This window comes from Melozone crissalis, unplaced genomic scaffold (assembly GCF_028551555.1).
Source record: "Melozone crissalis strain CALT ecotype California unplaced genomic scaffold, PUWL_Pcris_2 ptg000018l_1, whole genome shotgun sequence".
NCBI lineage: Eukaryota > Metazoa > Chordata > Aves > Passeriformes > Passerellidae > Melozone > Melozone crissalis.
In genome coordinates, this window is record NW_026535796.1 from 21,855,952 (window position 1) to 21,882,178 (window position 26,227).

Below are 26,227 nucleotides of genomic sequence, written 5' to 3' on the forward strand. Positions count from 1 at the left end.
GGAGTGTCAAAGACCTAATGCTCTTTGGAGCTCTAAATTCAACTCTTCCTACTTAAAAAACCAAACAAAAAACCAAATTCTAATGTACTGCACATGTAGCAATGGCGTAAACAATGAACATGAGATACTGCAATGAAAATTATAAATCATATTTTAAAAGATTTTGTCTTCAGATTCTGGGAGTTTTATACTTGATAAAAGAAATAAGTTTTGATGAATATGCCACAGTCCAATTCATTAGCCTCAGTAATGATAGCCTTGTAATCAAAATTTTATCAGAACATAGTAACTTTTATTTTCTATGGCTACTACTGCTTCCTTAGACAGCACACCTGTCACTGTCTCTCTCATAGGAGAAAAAACATAGACAGCATTCAAGAAAACACTGGACACTTGGCAGATCTCATTCATTAAAAAGCGTGGTTTCCCGTCAGTCTAACCTATTCAGGAAATAGGAATGAAACTTACTGAATAGTTAGGGCAAAAGTAAAATATCATGAAAGGAAAACTCATCAGAAATTATTCACTCAGTGATTTTGACAACCATTTTGGTATCAGCCAGCAAGTAGTTGAGTTTACAAACAAACAAACTAACAATAAGACCATTGAGAGAGACGATCCTATCCATAATAAAATAGTTGCAAAAATAACAGAATTTCTATGCAATAGCACACAACACCCTACAATAATTGGATGTAAAACCTTCCACTGCTAGAAACATGAGTTACTGTTCTCATCAGTCTATGTTATTTTTTTGCCTATGAGTATATTTAGCATGTTACATTACCAACTTCTCAAAGTTTTCCTGTCAGTTTTATTACTCATTCCTAGGTAAGAGTTAGTCTGCAGTCCTGGTCATATTGTAGAGTTATCTACATGGAGAAATTTCTTACAGTGCAAGTGACCTTGCAAGAGCTGAATCCTGAGACTCTCTTGTGGGAAAGCACCCAGCAACCATACAGGATTAACCGAACGAAGACCTAATTGCTTAGTTTTATTGCTCTGCAGGACCAAAATACAATTTTCTTCTCTGCATGTGGTAGTGAATCATACATCAAAAATATCCAAGCTCATCAGTTCACACCATATTCAAAACAAATCCATGGGAAGCCAGCATGCAGTTTTGAGAGATTTATCCACACAGGGAAAAACAAGCCAAAGAAAACATGCAAATGTATATATTTATAGCAATGGATATGCATGGAAAGCCTGAAAGCTTTTTGTTTTCCTCTTTACTCTTATAGAAAGTTCTAAAGCCAAATCTATGGTGCTTTCAGGTGCAAATACATAAAAGACCAAAGAGCTGTGTATTTCTGCTGGAACAGGTAGAATAAAACAAGGTATTCATCAACCATTCAGGGTATTCACACGAGCAGGCCCTAGTTTGTCCAATCGAGAACCATGCCAACCTCCTTTGCCTACAGCCTCTTGTGGAGATGTATTCTCACTGCCCAGTGCAGCTTTCGGCAGCAGTGATTTCTGGCTATTTATGGTAGTAAAAATAAACTGGTGATCTATGTAATTCGTTGTACTATTTAAAGCAAAAAAGCAAAGCCAACCCTTCCTTTTCACCTCACCCCCAAGAGTTACATTAATAGTAACTTCAATGTTGTAACTGAGATATATCAAACATACAATACTCGCCTATCAAAGCTAACATGTAGAAGTTATTTATGAGCCTGTATTTACAGTTATTGAAGCTAACTTCTGCATTTCTTTAAAACAACACACTGATTAAAGTCAGGAAATTTAAATCCTAGAAGAAACTCTTGGGGTTTTTGCAAAATAAATTTAATTAAAATGCAAGTTAGAATCTGCCCAATAAATAATACCCTAAAAATTACATTGACTTTAAAAAGCCAAAGAATTCTAGATAACAATGAAGAGAATCTGTGCACCGAATAAAGAGACAGATGTAATTACCCAATAATATGAGTTGGTTCTTTTTCTAATGGTTGGAATGACATTGAATTAAAGCAACAGATTCAAAGTAATGGCTTTCAATCTACTCAAATATTTGTGCCTTCTCATTGCTATTGACTATCATTGTGCTGTCATATATTGCTGCATTTACACTACCTCAAAGTAAAACTGGCCTGTCAAAGGGTCAGAGCCCCACATCCTCCTCAGGGGTGATGTGGCTTCTCAGGCACAGCAGGAGCAAATCTGCTCTGCTGTGAACCTGATGCTTTGCAGCCCACAGGAATTCTGGAGGAAGGGCAGAAACAAAGCAAGAGGTGTGAAAAAACAAAACCGTGTTGGTAGATCCTTCACCACACAACTCCCAGATTGTTATGAAGACAGGCGAAGCAAAGTACTGCAGCTTGAGTACAGCCTGCTCAGCACTCCCATCCAAAAAACAAAGCCACGCAGTTCTTATAATTAATCTTTGCTCTTTTGCTGTGTCATTCAGATCTAGAAACAACCTTCTGTAATGAAACTGTGCTTTTGAAGATGAGATGAATGCAGAAAAACATTAATCATTCATCCCTATGTATTTCTACAGACATTGAAATATTGTTGACTTTTCTTTTTAATGCTTTATTCATTAGCCACAATATTCCATCAGCTAAATGCTGTGTTTCAGAATAAAACTACAGTCAGCAACAAGACCCTTCTTAATATCTAATATTTTTTGTTATTGTAGCTGAATTACCAATTCATCTAAACACTGGAATTCAACAGGTAGTTTGCCATGCAATCTGTCTCTACTCCAGCTTTTAGTCTCAACTGAAAGACTGAAAAGTCCTTCAGCAAAAAGCAAATTTTGGTAGAGAAAAAATACTAAGCAATTTTTAATAGATTTGCTTTGTTCCAGGCTCATAGCTCTCATTTGTTGCTTTCCAGTCCAGCGATTTTTATAATCATGTTCGTAAATAAGAAAAATTGTAATTTTGTGGTCTAATTTTTGCCTACATGACTGGAAGGTTGTCTTGGGTTTACTTTTCTTTCTGACATAATCTCTGATATCCAGAAAAAGCAGAAAGATAAAGCTGGATCATTTGGTGACTTGGGTAATTTTTCATTGTTGTTTCCTTGGCCATAGGAATATCCATGCAGCATAATTATTCAAGTCTCTGATTTATCATAGCTTCACTTGACAGGTGCAGAGGTTCAAATACAGCAAGGACAAGCAGGATCAGGAAGGACGTTCACAATTCTAATATATGGAAGTTAAATTTCTCATAATATTCTGGGCTTTAGCACTTAAGAAACCTTTTTATTGACTGAAATAATACTAAAGCCTCAGGATGGGTTTTCTAAGTGTTTCAGTGGCCTAAGCCAAATTTTAATGCACGTCCTGCTGTGATGTGCACTTCCTCCAATATTTTTCATCTCAGGTGCAACTACTTTCAAGTGCTGTCATATGAAACAACATAGTTATGAAGAGTGTCCAATTTTGGTAATTTTAAGTGATGGTTAATTTTATTTATTCATTTCTGATTTATTCTACAGTGCATGCACACTTTTTATGGGCTATATAAGCTTCATGTGATGTACAAGCATGCTTTTTTGGAGATGAGGAGTCCTGAAGAGGATGAAGAATTATGAATGACACACACGAAACAGCCAGCTATGAAAACCATCCTTCTCCTCCAGGCCCAGAGTAGCTGTCAAGTCACACATACCCCAATATTTGGGCTGGGTTTATGCCACACAGCACAGAAGGACCGCTGCTATGGAACGAGCAGGACACAAAATGCACCACATGCACTCCCCCTGAGCTGGGAAAGCACAACACACACAGCACTTGTGAGGAAGGTGTGCAGCTGCATGATGTGAACAGAACAGCAGCTTGGCTGCAGCAGAGGGCACTGATACACAAACACCAGCAGTCCTCACTCTGCACAGCACCTACAAATGCAGAAACCTGTCCTTGGTTATTTCTAGCATACAACACTTAACCACTCTTGGGCTTATTCTTAACAAAACTTGCACACTATTTACATGCATTTAGGTGTACACATGTGCAGATGCACAGAGAGATATATTGCATGTCCATTGTTTCAAATGTTAATTCTGATTGCTTTCTCTTATTTCTTTGATGACCACATCCTATTTGATTAATCTGCTATCCCCCTTGTCCTCAGAAATCAAATCCTTTAAGCTTTTGCTACACAAGGTATTCCTTTGCATCTTTACAACAGGCACAAAATTGCTACACTTCAGGAAGCTGATTTTCATCTTCTCTTCCTTCATCCTTCTCACCATTTGAAAGGTAGGAAGCTGGATGCAGTTAAGGAGAAAAAGGAAGGGAGGAGGGAGCTGAGGATGAACACAGCATAAGAGTCTGACTCCTTAACTGGGTTAATTTGTCTCCTGGCATGCAAGTAGAGAGATTAAGAGAAAGCTACAGGAAAAAAAGTAATTGCAAGACATGCACTACTCATGTAATTGCTGACATGTCTAATGCTGTGTGATTCAGGGCAGTTTTGAAATACTAGACTTCTTATTGAGGGATGGAGGGATTACATTTCCACTGGGTGCAATTTGAAGAGATGCATAAAAGAAGGAAATGTAAGTTGTTATGAAGAAGCCTCGTCTTCACTTGAATTAGTTTAAATGCATCTTGCTCAGAAAATTGATTTTTTATGAGAAATAAATGGATTTGTATGCCCAACCAACTTATATTTGGCAAGCCAGTTTCCACCAAGCAATTGCTAAACTGTTGAATTTACTGTGCAGCATCTGCTCTTTAGAAATGTGGAAAACCATCAAAAACTATAAAGTATGTACATATAAACATATATCAATTTTTAACCCATGAGCATGTTCTTTATATCCTTCACAAATCTGTAAACACCCAGTATTAGTTTGGATATTGATTTAAATTTTGGATTTTTTTTTTTGTTTGTCTGTTAGTGGCCTTTTTTTGCTTGTTTTAACTAAATAGACTAATTCCTGCTGAGCAGAAGATTGAACTTGGTTTAGATTTGGGACTATCTACATCTATTAACTGTCTGAAACAGAGTCAGTACCACTTTTCAAGTGTCCTATTTTTCAAAGCAGAACTACAGAGGAAAGACAGAAAATATCTAGAACAAAATTACCCAGATGCTGAGGGAAATCTGTAGCAGACTCAGTCCTGTAGTGAAAGCCCTGTGTTAAGGTGATGCAAGCAGCTGGACAGACAGCCTAGGGAAGCCAAATCTATTGGTAGGCAACTCATGGACACGAGGAACTTATTTCTCCCTTGGACCTGTGACTGCTATACTGGATGAGAGATGTGCTTGACCTCCTCTGAAGGGAAAAGGCAACAAACACCCTCAGACTGGCCCCAAGGGAGACAATTTCTCAATGGGTGTATAAAGTTCTCCAGCAGAACTTGACTGTTTTGAACTACATCATCAGGGAACATTTTCAATAATAAAGTCTCTCTTTCACAACACCGTGGGATTTCCACACTCCAGCCAAATGCATTTTCTTTGAGTAAGTGACATTCTGATGTGTTCTGGGACAACTCCATGGGCACTTGCCAAGACACATGCTGGCTTCTTCAGACAGAGACACACAGCAGTTTAAACTTGGTTTAGCTCATGAGTCTCTAGTAGCGACAGGCCATCTGGCACATTTCAGTGAAACTGGCACTTTCTGCTGAGAGAGGTCCAGGGCTTATGTAAGACAGACATGGCAGGACAGGAGTGAAGTGCACAGGCAGGGCTGTGTGCACTAAGCTTGCATGGCAGCACTCAATCCACGCCAGGAGAGCCAGGACATAACTCATCAATCCACCCACAGCGACGGAGGCAGCGCTGGAAGCAGAGCAGGAGGACAAGTTAGTGCTGGTGAGGCTCAGGAGCAGTGCAGGAGCAAGGGACCGGCCATGGGACTGCTGCTGGGACGAGGTATCATTCCAAATGGAGCTGTGGGGACAGCCATGCTTCAAGTGAAGGGGTATGGATCATAATGAAGCCGTATCAAAACCTCTTGGGAGGAGGGCAGACTAGTGCAAAGGTTTTAGACTGCATGTCTCCCTTGGATTATGGTAGCAAAGACGCTGATACACAGGATTGGGAATGTGCAGCAAATTGGGAAGTGTGAAGGAAGCTTTTTGTACTGGAAAGCTCTGCTGTTGCAGCACTGACTTCCTTCTGACTTGTTTTGGCAATGTTGTAAAAGACCAAGTCTGAACCAGTGGGAGAAAAAAGTATATGTGATTCGTCCTCCTGCCAAAAATGAGGTAACTTTTAAGATGCAATTATATGAAAATCAAAAAGAAGATCAGAAAGCCAGTTTTGTTGCTGGTTAGAATAATGAGATGCTCCTACAACAGTCTGATAACTGCGAAAACAGAATTAACAATTCATCTACAGAAACAAAAGCTTTACTAGAAAATCTTTTCTCACTAGAAGAGAAATGTGCAACTCCATTTATTGCAGCAGCTGCCATTATGTGCATTGGCTGACAACCCATTCTGGGCACGGATCACAGCACTACTCAAAATCTGCCCTCAGGTATTTTTTTCTATATTCCACACTCTGAACTGAACATTGGACAATGTCTGACACATGCACACAGGAGCCACACAGACTGGTCCCATCCTACTTTCATTCTCTGTGGCTTGCCTATAAAAGTGAAGACCTAACCAAGAAGATAATGATGTGAAATGTTTCTCCTTTGACTGACCTACTGCAAGCCAAAGACTGGGAAGGGGAGAGGAAAATCTACTTCCAGAGCAGATTGAAATGTGTCTTTGGCACAGCATACCTCCACAAACTCATCATACATTCAAAAAAAGTTTTTTCATCCTTTTTTCCAGATTTCTGTTGTCAAGAAAGGACCATTATTGATAACTCCCTGAGGCTTTTTCTCCTTGTGTTACCCAATACTTCATTCACACCTAAGGCATCAGGACAGATGAAAGCAAAACAGAGGAGCAGTTCTCTCCCTAGTATTCAAACTTTAAATCAAACACCCACTTCGCTGTACTATAAACAGAGCTGCCTGTTTGGAGCACCGAGGACCTCCTGTAATATTTCTTTTCCTTTAAGATTTTATATTTCTCCTGTGAGAAGCAATTACAATAGAAGTGTCAAGCAAAAATAAATCCCTGTTAATCACAGTCACTGTGAGCCTGCCAAGTAAATCCCGTCTCAGCGTTGCTGTTCCATTTTTCAGGTAGAAATAAAGTGTGTGAGAATGCCATGGTCTAGAATCGAGCTCTTCCCAAGGGGAAGTACAAAGTTTTTGAAAATTCAAGTTCTTCTCCTGTGTTCATTACATTGTGTGGAATTAGACAAGCACTAAAACTGAGTATCCACTGACCGTAAGAGTAATTCAGGTTGGAAGGATTCTCTGAAAGTTGTCCCGTCCAACCCTCACACAAAGCAAGGCCAAATGAACAGTTAGATCAGACTGCTCAGTTCAGCTGGGCCCAGGGGTTTCTGAACGGCTGCAAAACACTGGTTCCACAGCTCCTCTGGGACACTGGGCCCATGCTCACCTGCTCTGACCGTAAACAACTTTCTTCCTATATGTAAATCTAGCTGGGATTTCTTTCCCTGCAGCTTGTGCAGATTGTCTTTGGTACTTTCAACATGCACTCCTGAGAAAGGATCTGACCCTGTCTTTGAAGCCTGTCATTCCCTTCTGCTTTTCCTTCCCCAGACTGAACAAACCCAGTGCCCTCAGCTTCCATTCAAATGTAGGTGCTCCTGCCTCTTCACCTATCTATTACAGTCAATCACTGATAGCATACATATTTTGCTTTTGGTTTTGGTCTACAAATAGGCAGGTCTATGCATCTGAAAGGAAAAATAACAAATGGAGAAAACTTTGGGCTCTCCACTGGCCTGTTATTTTCCCATACTTTCAAATTCAGAGGCTTCATAAACTGTCCATGGGAGCTGCCTTCAAATCACCTGAAGGGAATGGTACCGTGCTTGTTCCCCTTGAAATATAAGAATTTCTACGGGCTTTGGAGAGAGGGTTTTTTTTGTTATTTTGTCTTCATCTTTTCACAATTCTCTGTGTTGTGAAAACCAGCCATTTCAAGACGATGCAATTGCGGTTGCTGTTCCAGAACTGGGAACAGTTTCCATCATGCCAGAGAACTGCTGACCATGGTTAAAAAATCCTGTGAGGTCTCCTATTTCCTTTTGAGTAACAAGCAGTGGCTTGGTGACTAGATTGATTACCTTTTTAAAGCTATGAATTTTAACCAGAATATCAGAAACCTCTTTTAGCTGAGTCAATCTTAAGACATCCAGTCTGTGTATTGCAGACTTGAGCTTATGGGAATGAGTTTTCAAATCAGATAAATGGTTATTTTCTCCAGGAACCTTCAGGAGCACTACTACTGAGTCAGTGAAAACAGGTACCAGAAACCCAAGTACAAATCCTCCATACAATTTACATCACCCTGAATAAACTCATCATCTATCAATGGCAGAGGTCTTCGTTGCATTGGAAGATATTCTGTCTGGAAATACATGGAGGGATGGTTTTGTACTCTGACTCCCGGTTTTTGCACCATTCACACTTTTGTACACAGAGCTTTAACAAAGCAGCACACATGCATAAAAGGTATTTCACATTCCTCTACCTGCGATCAAAGCCCAGTAAGAGTATTTGGCTATGAGCAAGGAAACAACTTCAATTTTCTTTCTTGACCTCTTAGCTAAGATTGTCCTACCCCTGTCACAGGGAATAATTCTGACTGGTGATACTTTGATACATAACATTTTTTAATAACTCACCCCAAAGAAATAGAAATGCTTGTTTACTAGAACAGAACTAAGGAATCTTTGTTCAGGTGTAAGGAATCTTACTTCAGCCTGTAACAGAACAACATATAGAAAAATCAAGCAGAGGGGGGCTTTTTTTCCTCACATCTCTTCTTTTTTGTGGCTTCAGTATGTTTGTTTAGAGCCAGCAAGTACCAGCTCACATTCTCTTATCCGCCAGTTGCGGCTCTTACCAGTGACCACGCTGGGGATTTTGGACAGAAAGCTCTTGACAGTGCGGATGGGAACTCCACCTGTTTTGTCATCTTGCATTCTTGTAACAATGTCTTCAATCTGCCAAAAGAAAGTAAATACTTTGTGGTTTATGCAAAATGGTGACTTTAACACTTATATACCATGAATACTTTGGAGCCCTGCTAGTAGAATGGGTGTCAAATATACCATGTGTATTACTGCACAAACACAGAGGTAGAGACACTGCTACTTGCCCAAATTTAAACCCTGAGATTAGAAAGCATGAGATAACATAGACTAGCTTCGAAGACAATGGTTGGATACTGACAATCCAACTGCAACTGTGATTTTTTGCTGACCAGGAGTGATAGAAAGGTGGTGTTTGCTCCATGGAAGAACTGGACTGCACTTCAACCAGTTTAAGGAGTTTCTCATCCAGTCCACTTTCCCCTCTGCTCCCACATCAATTTGAATCTTCAATACTGTAACCTTGGGAGAGCTTTCTTTTTCCAAAGGGTCCCAGACAGTCACCAACCCTCAATGTCTTCAGAAGGGTCTAAGATGGAACAGCTGCTGGAGAACTTCCCCTGCCTCGTTTTTTTTTTTTGGCTAAAATGCTACATGTCCCATGGTCAGCACACAAAATAAATAACCAAAAGTAAAACTATTATAGGGAAAAAGTCAGTGGATTTTTAAAGCCAAGCTACCTTTCAGTTCACAGGCACACACATAATTTATCACATACAGAAAGATACACAATCATCTTCAAAAGCCATGGCAATCAGAGGCTCCAATTACTGGGGGAAGGAGCTTAATCCTCCTCCTGCTTACCCTGAAATGGGAAGGGATTTTTGTTCCTTTTAAGGCTACTTGCCATACATTTACCTGAATGCAATGCTAGGGAGAACAAAAACCTGAACATAAGCACAGTGCAGAAATTCAGTATCTCCAAAAACTCCTTTCAAATTAATAAGGTCTCAGAAGCCCAACAAAAATAACCCCAAAGCTGTTGTCTCAGTTAGCTCAAGCAGTCAACAGCACAGCCCCACCCTCTGTTGTTGACAGCTGGCCGAGAGCAGCCAGACAGGGAGCACAGCCCTGATTTTACCAAAAGATTTCCTCCTTAGAGATGCTACAAAACAGAACCACAGCAGAGGGGTTACATGATGGGAGCCTGGTCCCTCTCTCCCTAAAGGCAGCCCAGAGCTCAACATGCTCTTTTCATCTCTGGGAAGCCACTTCATTTACATATGCAAGTGAATTTTTTTTTCACAGATTTAACACCTACATTTCAAAACAAGTTTAATTTCAAGCCTTCCCGAGGTGGTAAGACAATTTCCCTGCCAACTTCAGGCACTGAATTTGATCACTGTGTTTTTAACCTCAGGTTACCACTTAACTGAACTGTTCACACCTTGTTTATATATTGCTTTTAATTTAACACGTCCTGAACAAATTCTCAGCAGGAATGAAATCACAAAGATGAAAATATCCTGACATTTTCAATATATTACATGAGCTTTGGGTACCTACACAGTTAATTAGTGATAGAATAATGATACTTTCCCCACAAATGAATCACCATGAAAATTAATACCGCTTCTCCCTTTTGCCAGAGCCGTATGCAAAGCTGTTTGCTGATCAAAGCATTGGGCTTTTTTTTCAGTCTAAGGATACCTGGAGAGGTTAACTGCTCTGCTAAAGATTGGACAAACAGCATTTCCTTTTGTTGAGAGGAGCCTGACAGCATCACTTGTTATTAACCCAGACCTACAAGGCTGCAGCACTCCGAGATCAGACCTGTGGGGTGACAGGGCAGCTCAGTAACCCGCAAAGCATGGACACAACATCTCAGAATGCATCAGGCCAAGAGGGACCACAGTGCGTCATCTGGCCCAACCTCCCTGCTCAAGCAGCGCCATCCTACAGCACATGGCACAGGATTACATCCAGAATCTTGAATATCTCCAGTGGGGGAGACTCCGCAACCTCTCTGAGCAACCTGTTCCAGTACTCAGTCACCCACACACTAAAAGCACTTTTCTTCATGTCCAGGTGGAACTTTCTGTGCATCAGTTTCTTCCTATTGCCTCTTATCCTATTGCTTGGCACCACTGAAAAGAACCTGTCTCCATTCTGAGTCTTAGAGTTCATCCAGGGAAGTCAGCCAGACTGAACTGTTTCTGCAAGACAATGAAAATCCCTCTGTGTTACCAACCACATACTTCATCTGTATGTACTTGTAGCTGACATCAGAGAAAGATTTTTCCATTCATATTAGGAGGAAACTGCTCTGAAATGTGCTATGAGTACCACACATCTCCAGAAACACTTCAGGGCTTCAAGAATCATAAGAATAACATTTGGTAAAACTGTTTTTTCTCTTTTTCTATTTGAATTAAAAGTTGAGAATGAAAAATGAGCTAAAATAATTACCTCCATGCAGGAAAATAAACTTTTTACTCTTTTGCTCACTGTAAGCTAAAGGAACCCCAGCATGATTTATGTCATTAACACCACAAGAAAAGTTCAATTTCAAACAAAATAAAACTTCAATTATCTTAAAAGAAAGATATATCGTTTTTACCTTAACTATTTCCCATTACAATTAATCAAGCAGGCATTGGTGTCTCAAATGGGGCTATTAATTTCAGTTACAATTACAAATACCTACTGCATTTTTAAATAAAAAAATAAACAAAACTACCCTAGAGATAACTCCTTCCCAAAAGGCTCCTTCTTACTCTTGTTCTCTAGCCTGACTACACTAGTGGCACTTATTGCTCTCCTTATTTTAAATTGCTGGATGTTTCTTTTCTCCTTCCTTTTCTACTCAAATGCCACCCCTCTGTTCTCTCCCATCCTCTCATCCGATCCAGACATGAATACACCTACAGCCTGCCCAGAATTTTCAGTCTGCTACCCAAGAGCCCACAGGATTACAAGCCCCTGGTTGTACATACTCTTCCCATTCCAAACACACTTGTGCTCTACAGCAAATTTCTGCCCTGCTCAAAAAGGACAGCATGGCATATTCAAAGAAACATTGGATGATAATTTTATCCTTTCTTAAAGGATAATATATACTTATAATCAAGTATTAATTAAAATTTTAAAAACCTGTAGCTAGCAATGTTTCCAGGTTTTGTTCAGTTCTCTACAAAGAGAAGATCTGATCCTTTATACCAACCTTTGTTTTGCACCCACCTAAGGCTTGCAGATATAATATCTGCAAGCCACATCCACCCAGATCAAAATTCCTGCTGAGCTACGGAAATATTTCAAAAATAAGTGCTACAGTGACAAAGCAGAAAAAAGTGATCATTAGAGCTTCAAGCATGGGGGAAAGCAGAGAGCACATGAAGTGTGAAGGTCACTTTCATCAAAGCTTTTAAGAGAGTTACCTAGACACTGGAGTGCTAATGCCTCTCCCTTCAGCTTCTGCATGTCATTAAATGCCCCTTCTGCACGTCATTAAATGCTCCTGTCTTCAGCGAGGCTTCCCTCGCTGAAGACAGGGAATGAGAGTCCTTGGACAGCTCATTTCATCAGGCTAGGAGGCAGAAAAAAGTATAATAAAGCATTCCTCATTCATGTCTCCTAAATGAGCAAGCTTCAGTGAACTAATTTCTGCGCAACAAAAGTCATGGTAAGAATGAGCAATGCTTTTTGGTTTTTTCCCTATGCTGGGGGTCACTGCTATTTCAATCTAGTCTGATTTTGTAAAGGGAATTGTTATTCTTCCATCCAAGTGGATTCTGGGTCAGTATCTCCACAAGAAAGGCAGAGAAATTCACGTATCTGCTGTCACTGTTAGTTACCCACTGTAATGTACGCCTAACAAACTAGATGTGCTTTTCCTCCTGACTGGTTGCTGACAAGTCTTCACCCTACTTTTATGCAGAATGTTTTTATTTCTCATTATCCCACTCTCAATGTATTGAAAAGGGCTTCTGGCTTCAGGACCACATTAGTGGAGACATAAACTACTGCATGTAGTTTATGAGAGGTTACCAGCGTATCCTGTTACACAGAATGTGATGAGAATTTAATGCATATATTGCTGGTACTCATTAGACCTTCTTTTCCACCATCAGCACTTTTGCTGGCCTAAGGGGGCTGAGGGCACAAAGTAGAAGACCTTGAATTTCTGTCAGAGCCAAGACGTCTATCACTGGAAGATGAGAAGTCCTTTTTCTGAGGCAGGACAGAAAAAAAGACTACATTTGTTGATGCATTAGAATAACTAAGTCATAATACAACAACTGTAACAACTACAGCCTGGCAACCTTGGGTCAGTGTCACCCAACATCTCATTACCATTTTAAGAGGGAAAACAACTTTCGACTTTGCAGTAGCTTTTCCTTCTCCCAGCACCAAGGTAAAGCAGGCATCCCTTCTGCTGGAAGTTAGCACACACAGCCTTGCTGAGCCCTGGTCAAGGTTGGTCTTGAAGGTGACACACTGAGGGAAGGTCAGGTTACACACGGAGAAGAAAAGCTGCCAGTTCCCACCTCCTGCAGCCCTACACCCAGACACCACCAGTTCCACTAATGGAACTCCCTGGCTCAACTCAGTTGTGGCTGAGTGACACATAATGATGTCAGAGGCCCTCATGGTCCCATTTTTCATTTTATTTTGTGAGTTAGTGAGGAAAACAGTGCCATTTTCGTATTCTAGCATCTGAGTTAGATGTACATATTCCCTCAGACCCTGTAGGAAAGCTCCTGCTGCCTATTTCTGAATATTTCAGTATGTACCAGGTGCCTGTCTGATTACTCACAGCAGCTACCCTATCCCTGGGGCCTCCTGTCACCAGCTAACCTGGGGCTGGAAAGTCTCCAGGCATCACTCATCAGTGCCAACATTAAATGCATAGGTTCAGAGAGAGCACTGTGCAGTTGCAAAGATCCTCTCTGGCCTGGCCAGTGACAGCTCTCATGCATATTGGGGGAGCTGGATGCTACACAGGCAAAGGATCAGTCTGCTAGCAGCTGGCATGATGGCAATGATTACAAGCACATTTAATCTTTTCACTGAAATACAAATTTAAAAGAGCCTGTTTCTCACAGTGCCAGCTCTTACTCCCAAAAGTGCCTCTGACACTACTGATGTGCCTGTGCATTCAGCACCTGCTGACTCCTGCCACACAGCCCACGTATGCACAGACAAGGAAAGTTAATTTGACAAGATGCCTGAAGCCAACTTGCTTCACTGGTCCAGACAATTTCACTCTGCTCAAAAAACGAGAAGAAAAACCTGAAAAATAAGGGCTATACAGCTCCCTTTGGCACCCTCAAGGGAGAAAGAACAACTCTGCCTCTGAGACAACACTGGAAAGAGGCAGAGCAGCACTGATGGAGAATTGTGGTGTGGCCTTCAGCAATCAGCATCATCTGCTTCCGTCCAAGTCTCCTCTCCTGCGTAACAGAGATAATACTGAACTACACAGGGGTGCTGAGACTTAATTCAAAGCTGTCCAAGGGCTTGGGATGCCTTGAATAGCAGATGCCACACAACTACGAAAGGCATGCTCTCCATCTCTGACAACCTTCCACAGTCCCAGGAAAACCAAATGACAGCAGAGCACAGATGTGTCAGCTGACAAGGCCATTTGGCTGCTTCCCACCTGACCAACGTCCAGTGACAGCTGAAGTCAGGCCACTTGTGGAACTTGTGCTGTTCCTGATGGAGTTCTCCCTGCTTTTTAAATTTCAGATGAAGGCAGAGCATACTACATATCTCCCTTAATTTTGAGTGTGTTTCAGGAAGGGTTAACTGTGATCTTCAGATGTTTATTGGATGGTGAAACAGAGCTAATAATGTCACCTTGAAAACAGTAACATGCCTTAGCATTTATATATCTCTACAGTCGATGGGAAGGTACCAGTGAAGAACAATCACCAAGGCATTTGTCATGATTAATTGTATGCTGCTGCTAATCCAGCTAGAGCTTCACAAAAGTGAGCATCTACTCACAAGTCATCGCATGGAGGGACAGGTTTCACCATGCCAATTGGATTATACAAAACAATCCCTAGGGAAAAACTGTGACACTTACTCAGCTGCAGAGGTGCAGCATCAGAGTCTGGAAGGTACCAGGCAGCAGTTTTTTGATCAGACTGTGCCTCCCCTAACACAGCCTACAGTGTCAGCTCTGCACAGCACCCCCAGCTCAGGCCTAGGCTGTGTTACAAGAAAACACAGTCATGGAAAATGAGAGCTGGAGCTATTCCCCTCAGGCACTATATGCACGGTTGGAAAACAAGGTTTAATATTCAGTTGGAAAAAAAAAGCATAGCAAATTAATTCAGCAAACAGAGATTCTCCAAATGAGCTGAACTAATGCAATTTTCTCCCTCCCCAAAAATCAAGCTTTTAGCCCATCAGTGTCAACAGTGAGAAGCAAAAGACATCAATGTGTCAGTGTTATGCAAACTCAATTTTTCATTAAAAACATTTTGACAGACAACTCCCGATGAGCTCAATTTCTACATGAGCTGTAATTGCTTAAAAGAGGAAGCTATTTTGGCATGTTAGAAAGCTGTGTAAAAATAAAAAACTCTTGCTTATTGATTGTGCTACTGTAATTACAGTTGCACATGCTTGGGCCTCTCTTCCACTATGCATCATAACAGAAATGTCTTGTGAACAGCGCTGCATTTTTTCCCCATGCTTTCTACATTTATGGCAAAGATGCCCCATATATGCACATAATCAGCTTTAGAGATCTTACACCATTGAAAGAACAACTGCTCTAATTAGAAACCTTCTTAGGCTAGCTCCAAAATAGACCAAATATTTACTCTGGTAAATATTTACTTTGCTCTATAAGCAGAAGTGTTAAGCTTTTTAAAATAGTAGGAAAGTATCATAAATATTCAATGAAAAGACAATATGAATTTTAAATAAAACTCCAGTAGAAACCAAGTGGCCATAGAATTGTGACAAAGGTGTGAAGAAAGTCACATTTAAAAAAAAATACCACCTCTGCCACACAGTATTTATTGAATAGGTGTGGCTTTTCTGTAACTTAACGAACTATGCAAATCCATGCACAGAAAAACACATAAATGCAAAGATTATTTCAGCCAGGAAACTTGTAGGATGGAATGATCTACACACTGTTTTTCAGTGTGCCATCTGAAGTGGTGAAGGAATCACCACTTTGGGGGAAAAAAGGAAGAAGTTAGTCCCTGTGTCCTTTTAACAGTGCTGCTAAGGGAAGGCACTGGTGCTGGCACCATTTGGGCTGTTTCTATCTGCCAGCTACAGAACAGAACCTGCCAGACCATTTCTCACAGGTCACCAGTCACCTAGTACTAACTGCATCTGACCACACCACCCTCAGCAAGATCTGAATGCATAAACCTGAAGTGCTCTGCAATGACTATCTGCAGAAAGAAGACTGAATCAAAAGAAAGCAGCAGCATGGGTTGAAATATGAAGAAGTGAAGTTATAACAAGAAATCTAGAGCTGCACTTCTGGAAACATATGCACCATAGCCCCCATATAACAAGAGGTGTTTGGGGGAGCATAGGAGTAGATGCTTTCCTTTGATGTGGTTTATTGAAGTCACTGACTGCAGGGACTGACAGCATCGCTGCCTCGCTCCAGCCAGCGTCCCACGCACAAGCTTCCATGGAAACAGCAGAGATTTTCTCTTCTGTTGCATCACTGCCCTGAATGTAGAATTATGCAGGTCTCCAGACTGCTCATACAGTGACGAATGAGGAGCAGAGCAGACGTGCCAGCACAGCCCTCGTGGGGCCCCTGCAGCAGGGCAGGATGCTGCAGGTGACCTGGCAGAGCCCTCCCAGCTGCTCCCACGCACACAGACACAGACACGGGCGGGCCCCTTGTCCAACCCACTGCAGGCAGGGCACGGGGGGAAGCACATTAACCAAATCTCAGCAATGCCCAGAAGCAAATCTGTGACTCTGCTGCCATCCTAAATAACCCTGCACAAACCAACTTGAATTGACAAATTCCAGAAGCAAGTTTAGTTTCAACATCTTTGATTTTGCCAGGTCTTCTTTTGGGGATCAGCTCCCACACCCTGAATTTCACTTTGAGTTCTGGCCATCAGTTAATCAATCATTCTCATGCAGGACAAAACTATGTTGAACCTTGGGGGTTTTTCATTCTAAAACAATTGAGAAAGCTTCTGAAATCCTAAATCTTTCAGCACCATTGGGTTGAGTACCCAATTTGTAACATTATTCAAGGACACTTATTCAAGCCACTTTAGAAGCAGCACATAAGAAGCTTTCTTAGTATTACACTGTGATCTGTGCCTGACCTGACATGAGAAAACAGCACCTCTCTATCCATGTGATGCTGAACCGAAGATTCATAAACACAGTCCTCAAAGAGGAAGCTCACTTTCCTCTGGAGCATGAAATACAGGGCACTTCCAGACAAGAATGCCAGTCAATGGTGGGTCACTAATCTGTTACCACTCAGGAACTTGCAGCCCCTCAAATCCTGATAAAGTGAAGAGCTGGTTAGGACTGCACCCAGATCACTTCAAACCAGATCCACAGCCCCAGGTGAACTCACATCCACACTTTCCAAAGCTGGGAATTGGACAATATTCTCAAGTCCTGTCATCCTACTCAGGAGCTGGAATCACAGAGTTGCCCACCTCCCATCCTGACTGCTTCAATGCAAGGCAGGGGAGGAAAGAACTATCCAGCCACCTTCTTCCAGCATCCCTGGCATGTGACAGTGAGCCTTTCAATGCAGTAGGGTGCAAAAGGCCATCCCTGGGTCTGGCAAAAATTACTTCAAACAACCCCGAACAAAGGTGAAAAGACAAGTTGTTCCTCATGAGTATTCTCTCCCTTTGCTACAAAATGCAGCAACTGTTACCTAACTGCTCTGAAGTATTTAATTAAATATATTATTTCTTGAAATGAAATACAGATGCATAAATATTAAGCAGACAAGAAGTTAAGATGCAGTTGGTAGATGCTCAATCAGGGTTTTGGCATTGTTACTGTTTTCTTTAAATATCTGAATAATGATGAGCATTGCATCACCTCAAACACTCAGGGAAGGCTGTGTTGTTCTCTGGGTCACACTTTTTAAAAGCAAAATAGATTTTCTATGCCACTAACAAATCTTTAACAGGGAGCAAACTCTGCAGTTGAAGGGGGGAAAAATTATCTGCTGCATTCCTGACCTTATTCTACATACAGGGGAAGAAAACAAAAAACCCAGTCCAATTTAAAGTGACTATTTTCTACTTTAAATGGTATGGTCTAAATTTGCACTTTGATTTAGACCCCACAGCTGAAGGAAAAGACAGAAAGGTATTTGTAGTGAAAAGGAGGACATACGAATCATAAGACAAGACTCTTACACTGTGGACTTCTTGATTCAATCTGAGCTTCATCAAACCACTATCAACTGCAGGCAAAATAAGATGAAACTAAGTAGGACAAACTTGAGAATTTTATTATTTAATAAAAAATGCAATGTACTACCATTTTATGGTTTTTTTGCAAAGGTTCATAAGGATGTTCCTAACTTCTACCATAGTAGTGGAGATACTTGGAGCCATGCAGGAAGTAGTTTGTCAATTATTTCTGGTATGAGACATAAAAGTTGGGGTTTGTTGCTCCTTGCAGGGAAGCTGTAGTACTGGTACCAAATCTCTACCATTAACTTTCCTAATGAATCGATGAGGGAAACTATTCAGCATATCTCTTCTTTCTACTTTGACAGTGGCTACTGTGGCTTACTTAAAATAAATTAGGCAAAATATATATACTTGCTCACAAAACCAAATGTTTTTCTTCAAAACAACAACAAAGTGGGGCTTCAGGAATATTTTTCTACCTTTTTTTCCCAAGCATTCCTCTGTGTATGTAATATTGTGACACATAATTCAGTGTGACAGGTCATTTCATGCATCATTTAATTCTTTGCACTGCAAAGTGCCCTACCACAATAAAGATATGCTACATCCCTCTTGCCCCCAAACGCTGTGGACAATATAAAGCAGAGAAGTTCATAAAGTACAGGAAAGACAAGAAATCCTATTCACAACAATCAAAAGGTTGTATTTGGTTTTTCTTCCTCTCCTTGTGATAATGTCACCTTGTAATTTCTAATATTGTTTTTACACATATAAATAAAAAAAATACTCAGGAAAAAAAGGCAAAGACCAAGTAAAACCACCCAAGTTTCTACTCAGGATGAAAAGATACCACTACAAAAGATAATCTAATTTTTTTTTAAATTTCAGAACAGAGGGAAAGTAGAAGCTTTGAGAAGATTTGTCAGCGAGTGAAAGAATGCAGACTTAATTATTTGTGATACATCTAAATCCATCTATTTTCTTCACATTGCTTTTTAATACCTTTGCAATACATCTATTTAAAAAAATTGGTTTATGACCACAAAGTGTTGGAAACACCAAGGAAACACCCTGGTTTAGCCCACAAAGAAAGAATGTTGAAGATTTTAGCACTATGTGACTTTGTGTACTAGCCCTGGGAAGGAGTTCCAAACAAAAAGCAGTCCCACTGCTGTCCGCCCACACCATGGCTAAACACTGCAAAGTATGGATGCAATTCTCCTAGCGAGGTGATAACATTTGGGCAGTTAGCAATCATCAAAGAAATGGTTTTCAAGTACTCTACTCTCTGATGTGTTAGTGAGCACTACTAAAATGTAAAATATTCGATAAAATTTAAAATTGGAGCAGTAATCGAAACTGATTGCATATTGTCTGACAAAGGTTATCTTCATTTGGCAATTCATTTATTCAAATATGCTAAATTATGCTGATGGAAAAGTTTGCATAACATAGGACTCAGAGAGGTTCTTTAACAGAGCCACTCAAGTGCTTTGGTCCTTGACTTTGATAGCAGCTATTGCTGGAATGAAAAACCCAAACCTCACAGATTGCTCAGTAGAATGCATACATTAAAAGTGCACATGATTCTCATAACATGATCACCAGTACAGGACTTGTTGACATTTTCATGCACTGAAATGATCATTTATTATGCCAAGACTGACTGGTCCTTTCCCTTTGGCAAAGAAAATGTTGCAAATCAAACAGTAGTTATGAGCTCTGCCACAACTCTATTACAGTCTTCACCATAGATGAAGTTATTTACTTCAACACCAATTTTATGATTTATTCAGTGGTTCCCTTGCTGTTAGCTCTGAACTTTTTACTAATGATATTGCTAAGGACAAAAAAATTTGTAACACCTTAGAAAAAGAATAACTTTCCTTCTTAGTATAAAAAGAGATATGAATTTCTCCTCCCCACTCCGAAAGTTTTCCTTCCAAATTCCTGCTAATAATAAATCAAAGAACACATTGCAGTAAACATGTGGCAGTTATTAAAAATGATGCCACATCTGGTTTTTTTCTAATCTCAGCCTCAAACTGCTGTTTGATTCAACTCTGGCATTTAATGCAGCTAATGCACAAATAAGGTTCTGCTGTTTTAACCCCAATTTTACAATACTTGTCAAACATTTGCTGAAGAGAATCATAGGTGCTCCAGCCCTACAGAACACTCGTGCACTTTTCTTGAGCAGAAATGGCTAAAAATGAACCCTGCCAGAGACACTGACTTTAAAGACTTTTACCTCTTGACACCTAACCAGCATTTTTCCTAATTTGAGGGGAGGATGGGGAAGACCTACATGTGGACTGGAACTCAGAAACTCTACAAAGAAAGGTATTGCTTACTTTTTGGTACTTTATGATACAATCTTCTCTCCAGGGCACTGTGTAAGAAACAACTGAAGACACAGCTCATGACACAGAATTGCCCAGCAAGAGCACAAGGCACTCTGGCCCTCATCTCCTGCCAGCAGACAACACAAAAGGCCATCTCTGGCCCTGTAATGCCAACTTGCTGTTTTATTCACTGGGAAAGGACAGGACAGAATAAAAAGAGCAGACACTGCATCCTGTGGCTACAGCTTGGTGGCTGTTCCAACACATGAACACAAATGAGGGAGAGTGAGCTGCCTCCAGAATATAAAACAGCTGCTCTTACCCTTTTTTACATCACTGTCATATGATGTCTGTATCTACCCATGGGTGGATTGCCTTCCTTTCAAACAAAGAAAGCATTCACTCTAGAACATAAAGAGTAAATCTTTTGCATGACACACAGTAAGTTTTCTCATGGATTTTGTGTTCAATTAGATCTCTTTTCATGGTGTGGAGGGAAAACATCTAGCACAGGTAATAACACCATAAACGTGCTAAATTTTATTTTGCAGGAACAACTGGTTCTACAACACAGTTTGGAATTTAACTCTACCTTACTTCCCCAACCAATGGCTTCTGTACTAGTATACTTTGCTTGCAGAATATTGCTTGACTAAAGAAAAAAATATTAAACACCTATACATCTCAGCTGTACAAGAGTGGTTAGCCAGAATATCTTTTTCACTACATTTTTAATGTTAATGCTTGATGCCAAAAGATGGAATTGTTAAATACATAACTATATTACAAGACTTGATTTTTTTAAAATTGTGGAATGGCAGCTGAGAGACAGTTGTGGTATTTGGTTGTAGTTCTCATGGATTCAAACACTGAAACAGAGTAACATACTAAGAACAACATAAACATGAATTTTGAGCACCTAGAATTACAATATAAATCACAGATCACATTAAAATTATTTACCTTCCCCATTCCAGGATGGAATGAAAGTAATTTTACACACAGATGGGAAATACATTTAATGGTTTTCTAAATAAACAGGGATCATTGTTTTATGATGCTTAAATTTTTTTCCCACTCCAGCTTTTACAAAAACACTTAGGATCCTCAGAAATATCACTTTGACTTTTAGATACAGAGGAGTTACATGTCAGCATGCCTGATTTGTACCCCTATGCTGTTAAATCTTATTAGTGCCAACTCTGACACTAGCGTTTCATGGTAAATCATTAGCAAAATCATATAAGGGGGTTTCACTTTGCTATAAAAATATTCTTCCTACCAGTTAAGGTCACTGAAGTGTTGATTTATTCACTATTGAGGCAGATTCAAAGTCTACCTATTCTATAATTTCCTTTTTCTAAGGTATTATCTCCCAAGTTTTTACTCTGTTCAACTACAAAACAACAAAAGTAGCTCAGAAACAGGACTAAAAGATATCTAGCATGCTTTCCAGCAATTCATGTTTCAGTGCACTAACTTTTTGTAGCAATAAAGCTACAGGTTGATCAAAAAAGAACAGAAAATTACTATAATTATTCTTATTGATAAGAACGAAACTTGCACAAAGAAATTTATTTAGTGTTTCCTCACTTCAAAAAAAAATTACACATTTTTAACCATAAATTCTACCCTCAGCTAAAACTATGTAGTTCAGCAGCAGTGGGTTGGGTTTCTGTATCTTTTTTTTCCCAACTCGCATAGCAAGGAAAAAGACCAACAACAAAAGAACTCAAGAAACTTACTCCAGAATATTTTTTCCTTTATGTTCCTCCCTCCTTAGCAACCTGTTTTACCCCTTATCCAACCTGATTTGATCTTCCATCCAACTGCCAGATTCTGCCCCTAAGGCCCCACTACCTCCCCCCTTCATTTGTGCAGTTGTCCAAGGACTTGAGGACATACAGCACTTAAGGGCTAAATGCTGCTTGCATTGAAATATGGTGCCACATTTCACTTTCCTTCATTTTTCCACACATGAAAGCTAGATAAACAGCTCAGGAGCCTTCTATCTGAAACCTTTCCTGGGGAAGGAGAGGAGCACACTAACCACGAGTGCTTTCAAACTGAAAGCCAAATGTGGTCGCTCACACCCATGCTGCAGTGGATAACTGCTCCCTCCTGGAGTGCAGCTCTGAGGTAGAAGATGGTGCTGTGACAGGAAATGGTAGGTGGAAAAAACACTCCTGCAGCACCAAAGGTGCAGCCACTCCACCATCAGTCACATGGAAAGAGAATTGACTAGGGCTGCCTGTGTCCAACATCAGGCAGCAGAAAAAACCATGGCTGGGCTCTGAGCTCAGTCCTGCTGTACACTCTGCTTCTGGATTCATGAACCTTATGATGCTATCAGTCCTGGTGTATTAGCAGAGGAGATGGGCACAAATAAATAAGCAAAACCTTTTTTTTTTTTTTTTTTTTTAGTGTCTGTCCCTTTAATTAGCTGAACACTATAAAGAGATTATTCTCATTTAAGCATCTTGATTATAGACTTCTGGGGCACTTTGTTCCTAACCTGCTAACAGAGAGCAGATAAAGATGTTTAAGCTACAACCTTGGTTTGATGAACGTTTTTCATTTTGACCAGCTCCCGAAGCCAAAAAGTTATTATATTTTTCAGGTAGATTGAGTAATGAGCTTTTCAGTAAGTTTCAGTAACACTTCAGAGCAATTCAGCTACTCTCCTCTCTTGCCACTTTATTGCTACTACAAGCAGTTTCTTACTCTAACATAATGTCACGCTTTTGTTAAGATGGAAAGATGTGGATCCTTCTATTAATACATGAACCCTGCAACTTGCAAAAAGCCAAGAAGATTTATTTGAAGTAAAATATTTCTCTAGGGACAGATGCACATAATTCTCATGTTTGGCTGATGGGAAATATATGCATGTATGCTCTCATACACTGTAAAAGAATCAAATTCCAAATATGAATGAGCATGAGTCAACTGAAATTTCTTTATTCAACCACAGCGGAATGCTGGGTCTATTCATGTTTTCACAAGAAAAACTAAATGCAAAGGGTATACCGTGAACTACTTCTCTTCACAATTTTTAATACAGAGCATTCCTTCAGAAGTGATGTTTTATATTCCACATAAAGGGGACTAACTAGGAAAGTAAAGGATTCCTCTGAAATAGTGTTGACAGATTTTTTTCACTACTTACTTTACCATAAGTCAAAGCGAGTGAGCAGGACTTGGTACTTAATGCCAACAACTTCATTTAAAAAAAAAAAAAAAAAAAAAGCAACACTAATAAAAAATCAACAGGAATTAGACACTTATCCTCCACCTAAGATGTCTCACAGCACTAGCTGTCTGAAGCACAAAGGCAGGAAACACAAGACTTCATAAATCTGTTATTTAACCAGGGTGGTGGGGCAACAGAGTCCTTATACCTGGAGTCAGCTCAGCAAGACACAGCCCTGTGTTTCTCACCCAACAGTAAGACATTCATAAGAAAATTAGTAATGAATGGCTGAATAACTGGATAAAGAAGCTTAAAAAAAAAGAAAGATTCTCTGCAAGCCCTCTTCAGTTTTGTACCAATATCAAGTGGCCCCTATTAGTGCTAGGAAGTGTGCATGAAAAGAAACAAGCCCCGACAGCCCAGAGATCATCAGCTCCGGCTCCACGCTGGCCCGTGCAGCTGCTCCGGCTCAGCAGTGCACAGGAGCTCTGCGGGAGCAGGGCGGGAGGCCATTCATAATTCATGGCTGAGCAGCCAGACGGAAGGCGAAGGGCTGCACACTGCATGGTGATTTCCAAGCTGGCGTTCTTGAGAGTGTCCAAGGCTGTTAATGTGAGCATGGCCAGCAGGTATTTACTGGTGTCTTCCAGTACATAAATGAGCTGCTGGAAGGGGCTTATGCTAGACTGCATCCCAGACCTGAGCAGCTCTCCAAAGTGCTTGCTGAGATGGGTTGGCTTCTACCAGAAATTCAACACCAATTGCCTCCATTCACATTCAGGAATCAAGTTCATAATCAGAGCGGTCTGACTGCTTTCTCACATTTAACACTCTTATCAGAATAAGGCACCTGACATATAGGCTACTGACAGGTTTTCAGGTCAGGTAACTAATACTGTAAAATAAACAAAAAACAAAATAATCATAGATCTTTATTCTCTGCTCATAGTCCTTATTCAGACAAAATATTTGCCACCAAATTCCATGTATCATTTGTCTGGTCACTTCTGCAGCTATCTTGAATCCATGTAGTTAGTAACAGCCTTTTCAATATAATATCAACTTCAATATACCTGGATGCAAAGATTTGTGTCACTCAATCACTGCTTCTGAATTTCAGGTCACCCTGAGGGCTTAATGCTCACCTTCCTGGTATTAGCTGTTTCCCATCTTGTTTAGATTTCTGTCCTTCCCACTACCCTGTTATTAGCAACAAGTGACTGTCACAAGCATTTTGCCTTTGCTTTCCAGATGTAGTAAGAGAGGAATTTGGATTCTCTTACTTCAGAACATGCAGCTCCTCTTTACTGGTTCTCTGGACTTCAGAGGAGGTTACTTCCCACCTTGCTGCATATTTACCTTCAAGTGCCTCAGTGTCCGCATCTCCTTTGTCATCCTGCTCCCCACCACGCACCTGCTCTTCTGGAAGTACAACAATTTGTCACTCACTAATCCCAAGCTTGGAGAGCTCTCTGGGAAGTACCAAACATGCTCAGGAGGGAGAGGGCTCCAAAAAATGCTGCTTATTCAGTCTTGCTCTCTATATTTGGTGCTTCCTCTGAAACTCGCTGTTTGTCCAGCTTTTGAACCCACTGTCACACCCACATTTGGTGGGGACGGGAGATATCAGATACAATTACAGTTCTACAAAATTCTACAGTTACAGTTCTACAAAAACAAGTGCTTACATATTAGAGAGAGTTCATCCCTCATGTCAGTGCCAGGGCTATAGGCATTCCTGGAGTGAGCACTGAACACCTGTTTGCCCTCAGACAACACACACACACACAAGAGAGACCTTATATACAACCCAGTTATATGGGAACAACTCCTGGTAAAACTTGCAGCCCTCTTGGAGAAGCAAACCTGAGAGAAGCTGTGTTTCTGTTACTCTGTTTTTTACCAGACTACCTAAGATACCTTTCCTTTCTCAGCAGTCTACAGTGCACCCATTTAAAGACCAGCACCAGTTACATGCCTCCACCCCAGCTCAGGGATGTTTGTTCTTTCCTCTGCTTCAGAGCTTGCTGCCCTTGTCAAGGTTCCAACACAGCTGGCTGTGAATCAGGGCACAGGAAAAGCTCTACTTGGTTGTAGTGCGCAGAGTTGGAAGACAGCTGCTTATAAAACTTCGGGGTGCAGAGGAGGGAAAATTCTTGAACAGAAAGACAAACAGCCCAGAAGTCATTATTTAAAATGCATTTGGTTACCTGTTGAGAAACTCACAGGAAGCTTTCCCTCAACTTCAGAAAATAGCAAAAGTTACAATATGAACAATACATGCTTCATACTTAATCACAAATGAAAAAGGAACTATTACCTTAATAGGTAAGTGCCACTGAGTACCTCCAAGTTAATGTTGGCTTATCATTAAGGGAACTGTACCAGTGTCTTCAAACA

The 26,227-nt window shown here is 40.5% G+C and overlaps 1 protein-coding gene across 3 annotated transcripts in view; it reads right to left on the reverse strand.

The window, feature by feature from the left end:
• The window catches only part of RGS6 (regulator of G protein signaling 6), a 258,312-nt gene that overhangs the window by 92,217 nt on the left and 139,868 nt on the right, over positions 1-26,227 (reverse strand). For all 3 annotated transcript variants that reach the window (XM_054276395.1, XM_054276396.1, XM_054276397.1), the window contains one exon: positions 8,921-9,020. In XM_054276395.1, coding sequence (XP_054132370.1) covers positions 8,921-9,020 — 100 coding nt within the window. The remainder of the gene's footprint in view (positions 1-8,920; positions 9,021-26,227) is intronic.